The sequence below is a fragment of the Phyllostomus hastatus genome, unplaced genomic scaffold (genome assembly GCF_019186645.2).
Source record: "Phyllostomus hastatus isolate PE091 unplaced genomic scaffold, TTU_PhHast_1.1 phas_contig_17, whole genome shotgun sequence".
Classification (NCBI taxonomy): domain Eukaryota; kingdom Metazoa; phylum Chordata; class Mammalia; order Chiroptera; family Phyllostomidae; genus Phyllostomus; species Phyllostomus hastatus.
The window spans coordinates 11,754,059-11,762,309 of NW_025333664.1; the positions used below are offsets into that span (position 1 = coordinate 11,754,059).

At 51.5% G+C, this 8,251-nt stretch overlaps 1 protein-coding gene across 1 annotated transcript; it reads left to right on the forward strand.

The window, feature by feature from the left end:
• The first annotated feature begins 1,604 nt into the window (after positions 1 to 1,604).
• FITM2 (fat storage inducing transmembrane protein 2) lies at positions 1,605 to 7,412 on the forward strand. The gene is made up of 2 exons (XM_045833495.1): positions 1,605 to 1,840; positions 4,299 to 7,412. Exons 1-2 carry the CDS (start codon positions 1,668 to 1,670, stop codon positions 4,912 to 4,914), a joined length of 789 nt encoding a protein of 262 aa, XP_045689451.1. The 5' UTR covers positions 1,605 to 1,667; the 3' UTR covers positions 4,915 to 7,412.
• Positions 7,413 to 8,251: the final 839 nt, after the last annotated feature.

The window sequence follows — 8,251 nt, forward strand, 5'->3', positions numbered from 1 at the left end:
AGCCAGGGCAACATTTTTATTTCTATTATTTATTTTTTCTGGGTTGCTTTTTTAAAAAAATTATTGTTGTTCTGTTACAGTTGTCCTAATCTTCCCCGGTTCTCACCCGCACCCCACACCTCCCCCCGCCCCCAGCGTCCATTACATCTATATTTTCATGTGTGAAATCACTGGATCACAACCAGTGATTTGTTGATAACTGTTTAACAACTATCTGTCTAGGGGAAAATGTATAAGTATATATTACATAAGTTATACATTTTTCTTAATATAAAGTGTAGCACATAGTTTACAAATAATGAAATATACAAATACTCTGTATTGTAAATTCCATACAGCTCAATGATTCTCACAGAAGGCTTTCACTGACTTTTGCTGGACCCTTGTATCCACCGCCAGCCTCCAGTTTCAGCCCAAACGTGTTCCGTAAGAGGAGTTGCATCTCCATCTAATGGAGCCCTGACCTGCAGCGCTGGCCGATTTCCTTAGTGTAAATCCTCGCAACAGGGCCGATGTCACCGAACACGGAGTTGGGAAGAGTTGCACCTGGGAATTCGACCTGACTTGGAAATAGGGCCTTTGCAGATATAATTAAAGGTCTTAGGATGAAACTACCCTGGACTTAGGACGATCCCCTACATCTAAGGACTGGGGTCCTGGTAGGACACGAGGAGAGAAGACAGAGAGAAGACACACGGAGGAAAGAATCCCACGTGGAGACAGGGGATTGGAGTTACACAGCTACACGGAACGCCAAGGGCTGGCCAGAGACATGGAGGGGGCTCCCTCCGAGCCTGGGGAAGGAGCCAGCCCTGCCCACAGCTGGAGTTCGGCCTCCCGGCCTCCGCGACCGCCAGAGGGTTGTCGGAAGCAGCAAGTGTGGGGTGACTGGTTACGGCAGCCCTAGGAAACACACAGCGGCCAAGAAATGACTGCCGGTTGGGAAGCGCGGAGTGAGACGCCCAGCGGTGACCGGGCGGCGGAGGACTTAGCTCTGGGGACACGCTGCGTGACTGAGTCTCTGAAGCCCTTATCTGATCTCCACTTAAGCCACCGCCGCCCCCCCCCCGCTCCAGCATTACAAGTGTCTTAGAAGTGAAAATAAGTCTAACAATTGAAATTGTAAATGTAATAATTATTTTACGCATTTATTTTCGAATGGAATTTGATCTCACGTCCCTATACCTGGATTACACCATCATGAACCTCGAGTTCATTAACGAAGTTTAGAGAAAGGTTGATTTCTCATCTCCCCATTTTACAGCACAGAAAACTAAGGCTCATGTGGAGGAGGTGTGTCCCAGTCTCCACGAGAGACAAAATGATGCCGTGACCACTGCTTTAACTTCTACAGGGCTCCTCACCTCCAACCTTTACCCGGACCAGAAAAATACGCCGAGGCTGAGGTTCGAACCTCCCACACGAGCGCGTCTCCTGTGGCGGGACAGAGAGAACCGAGAGGAGAGCGAGGAGCACGGCGACAGGCGCGCGGCCGAGGCCGCCAGTGGCCACAAGGGGGAGGGCGAGCGCTCCTCAGGGGGCGGGGCCCGCGGGCGGTGCGCATGCGCTTGCGCCCGGTGGGAGGTGGCTGTACAGGCCCAGGGTAAAAAGGCGTGACGGTGGCCGAGTGCGCACAGGGCGCCGGACGGTGGCCGACGAGGTCCGACATGAATCATGTGGAGCGCTGCGCTTCGTTCCTCCGGTGTACGCTGGTGCGGGTGGCCGTACGGAGCTACCTGCCATGGGGGTTGCTGTCCTCCACGCTGGTGGGTTCCCTCCTCAAGGAGGTCTCCCCACTGCCCGAGAGCTACTTCAGCAACAAGCGCAACATCCTCAACATGTGAGTGCGCCCCGGGTCCTCTTCCTATCCGCGCCATAGCCGACCCGCTGTCGCCTTGTCCCGAGAGCTGAGGGTTGGTTAGCTGCTCTGATGGACCAGTCATTGGGAGGGGAAGTCCTCCCACTCATAACAGCATCTGCACGAGTGTCTCGACCAAGGGATCCGGGATAGCTAGTGTCACTAGCAGTTCGTCTCTGCACACCCAAACAAGACAGCCTGAGCTCCACGGGGCAGGAAGTGGCGAGCAGGGTTGTGTGTGTATCTGTGTTTCTGCAGGATGGCAGGGTGGGAAGAGGGGCGCCCTAGCCTGTGACGCTTCTCCCCTCTCCTCCCCTTGGAGTTAGGCATTGGCCCCTGGCCGGGGGGAGATGCCACCAACCTCTCTCCTGCCTGTGTCAGTCCCCATGCCTCCACCCTAAATCCAATCCCCGCAGCTGGTGACAGTCCCATCACCACCTGTGGAAAACCTGTTCCCCCACCCCTTTGAGAGCCTCGTCTCAGCCCAGGGCAGGGCCCGAACTCCAAGGTAATTGCGGAGCAGCGGCACCCTCCAGCTAATGACCTTTCTCCTGGACTTCCTTGGACCTTGTCAGCCACTCAAAGTTCATGGCAGTGGCCCAGGAAGGCGATCCCAGCCGCCCTCTTTGCAACATCTCCTTAACTCTACCCACTCACTCCTTTTTATTCTTTTTTTTTTTTTGAAGATTTTATTTACTTATTTTTAAACAGAGGGGAAGGGAGGGAGAAAGGGAGAGAAACATCAATCAATTGCCTCTCCTACTCCCCTAGCCGGGGACCTGGCCAGCAGCCCAGGCACATGCCCTGACTGGGGATCGGGGATCGAACTGGGACACTTAGGTTTGCGGGAGGATGCCCAACCCATGGAGCCACACCAACCAGGACTTTCTCTCTTTCTCTTTTTTTAGCTCCTGGATTTTAAGTTTATTGCACAAAAACACTGTTGCAGTAGGGGAACTCTGAAAGATGAAAGTTCTTCCTTCATGTAGGCCTAGATTCTTTAGAATTACAGGGTCAGCAGCATCTCCCCAAATCAACCCAACTCCTCTTATGTACTTAAAACCCTCTCGCCAACGGCTTTGTCAAATGCCTGACAGGTCTTGGCCTATTCATCTCAGGGAAGAATTTTTAGGACAGGCCCTTAGGTGGTGTCTGAAAAACCTTTGGAACCCAGGAAAGGGTTATTCTGTCCTTGGCACACCTCCCTTACCCACCATGGAAGCTGGGCTAAAGATAGATTATGAGAGTGGTAGTAGCCCCAAGTCGCTTGCAGCTGGGCCCCAGGTCAGCCACCTTTGGTGAGCACAGGAGGGGCAGGCGAGGCAGCTGCTGCTTTATCTGGCCTGGAGGAGTGTGGGAGCCAAGCAGCCTGGCAGGCCAGTCAGCCCCCGTTGTATGCCAGTAGCCGGGGATTCTGGCATTTTGCTCCAAGCCTGTGTGCTAATTCATGGAAAGGAACGAGTGAATCACTGGTGCTGGCAGGGGTTTAAAAAACCATTTGGTTCCCTCAGTTCTATTTACCAGCTGAGGAAACAGGCCTAGAGAAGTGTGGTAACAAATGAAGCGGGAGTCAGGATTTGAGGCTGGGTCTTCCAACAACGTGCAGTCGGGCTCTTTTCCGAGATGGTTTTCTGCCCCGTGGGAAAGAGCCATGGTGTAGGAAAAAAGGCGTGGGCTTTGAGACTCGCCAAACCTTGGTTTAACTCTGTGCTTGCTGGCATGTGAGTGTGGCCCTGGGCAAGTTATTAAACTTTTATTTTATTTATTGATTTTAAAAAATAGAGCAAGAGAGAGAGAGGAAGAGAGAAACATTGATTTGTTTTTTCCACTTACTTACGTATTCATTGGTTGAGTCCTCCTGCCGTCCCCACCCACCCCACCCCGCCGCATTGGTTGATTCTTGTATGTGCTCCAATCAGGGATTGAACCCACAACCTTGGCATATCCGGGCAACGCTCTAACCAAGTGACCTGCCTGGCCAGGGCTATTGAACTTTTCTAAGCCTCAAATTCTTTAGCTATAAACTGGGGCAAATGATACCTTCCTCCCAGAGAGTGTGAGTGTCTATGGGAAAGTGAAGGTATATGAAAGCTCTTGGCATTTGGTAGATGCTAAATTATTATTACTTTCCCAAACAAATAGCATAGCGCTTCAGATCACAGGCCCTGGGTTTGAATCCCAGCTCCACCACTTCGGAGCTCCACTTCCGGCACGATGCTTCTCTGTGCCCCAGTGTTCTGGTCTGTCAGTGAGGATCATAACAGTCCCCCACCTCACAGCTTTGTTAAAGATTAAATAGTACGTTTCAAATACGTAGTATCTGTAGGTTTTGTCCACTCTTCTCCTTTTCCCTCCCTTGAGAGTCCAGAGACCTGGGTCGTGACGTGGTTCCCTTTCTACCACGTCCCCGCTCTTCACTTCCGCTTCCCTCCTCTGCCAGGTATTTCGTCAAATTGGCCTGGGCCTGGACCTTCTGTCTCCTCCTGCCCTTCATCGCGCTCACCAACTATCACCTGACGGGCAAGGCCGTCCTAGTGCTGCAACGCTTGTTCACCCTGCTCGTGGGCACGGCCATCTGGTACGTGTGCACGGCCATCTTCTCCAGCGTGGAGCACTACACGGGCAGCTGCTACCAGTCGCCCGCCCTGGAGGGCCTCCGGAGGGAGCACCAGAGCAAGCAGCAGTGCCTCGGCGCCGGCGGCTTTTGGCACGGCTTCGACATCTCAGGCCACTGCTTCCTGCTGACCTTCTGTGCCCTCATGATTGTGGAGGAGATGGCCGTGCTGCACGAGGTGAAGACGGACCGTGGCCACCACCTCCACACCATCATCACCACCCTGGTCGTCGCCCTGGGCTCGCTGACCTTCATTTGGTTGTGGATGTTTCTCTGCACTACCGTTTACTTCCACAACTGGTTCCAGAAAGTGTGCGGCACCGCCTTCGGCCTGCTGGGGTGGTACGGGACGTACAGGTGTTGGTATCTGAAATCTTTTTCCCCAGGACTGCCCCCCCAGGGCTCCAGTTCGCATCTGAAGCAAGACAGTTACAAGAAATAAAAGAGAAACAAAAGGAGTGACCGTAGGACAGTGGTTCATACATTTTTCATGTATCTTCTTAGTTATTTGACTAAAGTATGGACCCCCCTGCAGGGAGGAGGCTCACCAGGCAGTTTGGGTGGGGGCGGGAGAGTCTGCGAGCAAGCTCAGTCCCCGAGCTGCTCTCGGTGGCGGCACAGGCACCACCGCTTCTAGTTTGGCACTTTTTGTCCCGGCAATGCTTGACCTTGATCTGGACTGTCCCTTTTGTCCCCAGAGGGCAAGGCTAAGGCTCAGTGAGAGGACAGAACTGGGGAGGCCAGGGCCTCAGACTCCTCTGCTGCCATCGCTCTCTCCCTGATTCTAATTGGGTTTTTGTTTGTTTCTCTGTTTGTTTTAATGGCTGTGAATGCTGTTATTTAACCATATTGCCCTCTGGCAAAAACAACCAGCTGTTGCCTGAAAGCCACTCTGTGGTTTCAGTGTTGGTGTCATCCGCGGAATGTCAACCGTCACACTGGACTTGTGATTAGCTACCAGAGCAGCTAAACTGAGTGCCTCTGTGACTGAATGTCGGATGAGTTTCAGGTAATGAACAGTGATAGATAACGCTTTCATCCGTCTATTATTTATTGGTGTTTGGTGCAATAAGGTTATATTTTTTTCCTTCCAATTTGAATGAGTGCTTTATGATTTTTAATAACCATAGCATTTGTTGTTTGTCGACAAAACTGAAAATAACTCACATCTCCACTGTTGTACTTTGGCACACGTGTAGATTGCTTTGAGGGGGTTTTTTTTTAGAACACTTACTTTTTATAAACTAAACTCTTGGCTGATGGCATTAAATTCCACCTCGTGGGGCTATTTTCTTTGTAAGAAGCTTTCCTCACCGCACGTCCCCAGTATAGACTGACCAGTGTTTCAGGAGGTCTGCTGTGGCCCAAGGAGTTTCTACCTTTTGGATAAGATTGTGATGAGTGAGCAGTGAAAGAAAATGCCCTCCATTGCCTTTGATGGCGGGGAAACTAAGCTGTTTGCAAAGATGTCCTTATCACCTGGCCCCACCCTCCTCTTATCCGTACCACCATCAGGGCCTATTGTCCTGGTCTACCCATTCTGTCCCCTTGTGGCCCTTCTCAGTTTCCCACCTGTCATTGTGTGGTCTTTGCTGGGAGCGTGCTGGGAGGGGCTAGAAATCCCATCACTCCCCCCGTCACACAGGCGCAGTTACATCCCTTGTGATAAGATACCCCCTCCCCTTCCCCGCCTGTTTCCTTAAGCCTTTCAAACTGAGCACCTTGCATTTTGGATACTCATCCCTGAAGCTTCTTTGATGCCCCCCTCCCCCCAGTTAAGCCTGAGAATAGCAAACTGATAAATACTCCTTAACTCCACTGGCTTTACTCACGTTTTGGTTGTTAAGGGCTTGAGCTCTGGAAAACCTTCAGGGTAAATTGCATTTCATGTAATGATGTATTTAAAATATGTAGTTCGTACTCCCTTTGTATCCAGTTGAGCTGCAAGTTACCTTGTGAGGTGAGTTACCTTGTACCCAAAGAAGGTAGCAGACACAGCAGCAATGAGATTTCGGAGGTGCCACCCTGGTGCTTTGGAAGCACTGGCAAAAGGCAACGTCCCCACGAGATTTTTTTGGCCCTCGGGAGTGGGAAGGGGGTGGAAGTGGGGGTGGGAAGTAGATGGTGGGAGCTTGTGGAAGGGATTGAAATCTCCAAAGTTTCGTGTTCAACACCAAAAGCCAATGGGCACGGGGTGACCCTGGAAGTTCATTTCTCGTACTTCCAATCTCTCAGTCTTTTTCATCTGGGTCCGATTCAAGCTCAGCATCCAATTAACTCCGCAGAAAGAGTCTGTCACCGAGCCTCGTACGTTGATTAATCTCCCACTGCTTCCTGTCCATGTTAGCACCCTTGCCTTTTCCTGGGGGGCGTGCTCTCTGTCCCTCTGTGAGACAGTTTGGTGGAGCTGTGTTCGGGCTTAGGCAAACTTGAGATGTGGGTTCAAAACCGGGCACCACTACTGAGAGCTGCCTGACCATGGGCAAGCTTCGTTCTCCTCATTTGTAAAATGGAGATGATGCTTTAGGATGAAAAGACATGATGCATGTACAATGCCCAGCAGAGGTAAAGTCCCCCGCCCCTTTTTCTTGACTAAGCCCTTTAAAGCTTTCTGGCTCCTCCAGAGAAGGCAGGGGGATTAACATCTTTTGAGTGTCATGGGGGGGTCTCTGTCTCCTGCCAAAATGGTCTCGTGCTGTCTTTTGGAGAGTGTCTTGTCCCCCAGCCCGTCTGAGGACATCTGCGATCACAGAACACTGCCGCGCTTTTTTTGCCTTTCTTTGTTGAGGCTCATTCACCGACGCCTCATCTTCCCCGTGCATCTGTCATAGTCTGAGCACCAGACTGTATTTAGAGAATGGCTCTTGCCACTGTTATATATACGCAGATCGTGTGTGTAAACAAGCAAATTAAGTAAACTGGAGATAATGAAATCCCACATCCCGGCGTTTCGTGTGTTCCTTTCCGATCCCCTGAAGGAGGCGTACAACCACGAGAGCTCAGCCCACTTTACGAAAGTGGCATGGATCCTTTCTCGAGCTACTCATTGCATATAAGGTATTTCATGGCTGTAGAAAAGGTATTTTTTGTTCCTCCTGTAAACTGAATATGTGTGCAGCCATGTATTTCTTAGCGTGACTTACTCCTTCCTTCCACCACAGCTGGGTCCTGGAGTCCTGGCATCTGGACCGACCAGGTTTGGGAGCAGTTTTCTTGGCAGGAGAGGAGGAACACTGAAGAGCAGTTACAGAGTTCACTCAGATGAGGTCATCTTTGAAAATGGCTCAGAGTCCCGGAGGCCTAGACACAGTGGACGGCTTTTCTTGCCTTTCAGGGCCCACTGGTTTGCCAGCCTGACCTGCTGGGCACCTCCAGGGAGTGTTTGTCAAAAGCTCAGTGGCTCCAGGATTAGAATCCCCTCGTGCGGCAAGACTTGCCCTGTCCAGGTTCCTTCGGCAGCCGCGAACCTTCGTGAGTTCCTGCCGTGAGCCAGGAGCTGGGGAGGATGACAGACTCGCTGCCTCGTGGAGTTTGTTTGTGGTCCCAAGTCAGTCCCTTTGGAGCCTAAGGTGTGTGCTGGGGTCACAGAGATAAATTTGATACACTTCTCCGTTCGAGAAATTTTCACCATAAAGTGTTCTGCGCGCTGGTTAAAGTCAGGCCGGAGGACGTAGAGCTGGGGACAGCCGGCTGCTCTGGGCGAGTAGGGAATATTTTTGCAGAACCTAACGATTCTTTCTGGTCTTGGAGGATGAGGAGGAGTACACGCAGTTAGGCAG

Excerpts from the sequence above, each read along its gene's own strand:
- FITM2 (XM_045833495.1), top strand. The coding sequence starts at position 1,668 with ATGAATCATGTGGAGCGCTGCGCTTCGTTCCTCCGGTGTACGCTGGTG. Across the intron at positions 1,841-4,298 it reads AAGCGCAACATCCTCAACAT|GTATTTCGTCAAATTGGCCT; the intron begins GTGAGTGCGCCC and ends CTCCTCTGCCAG.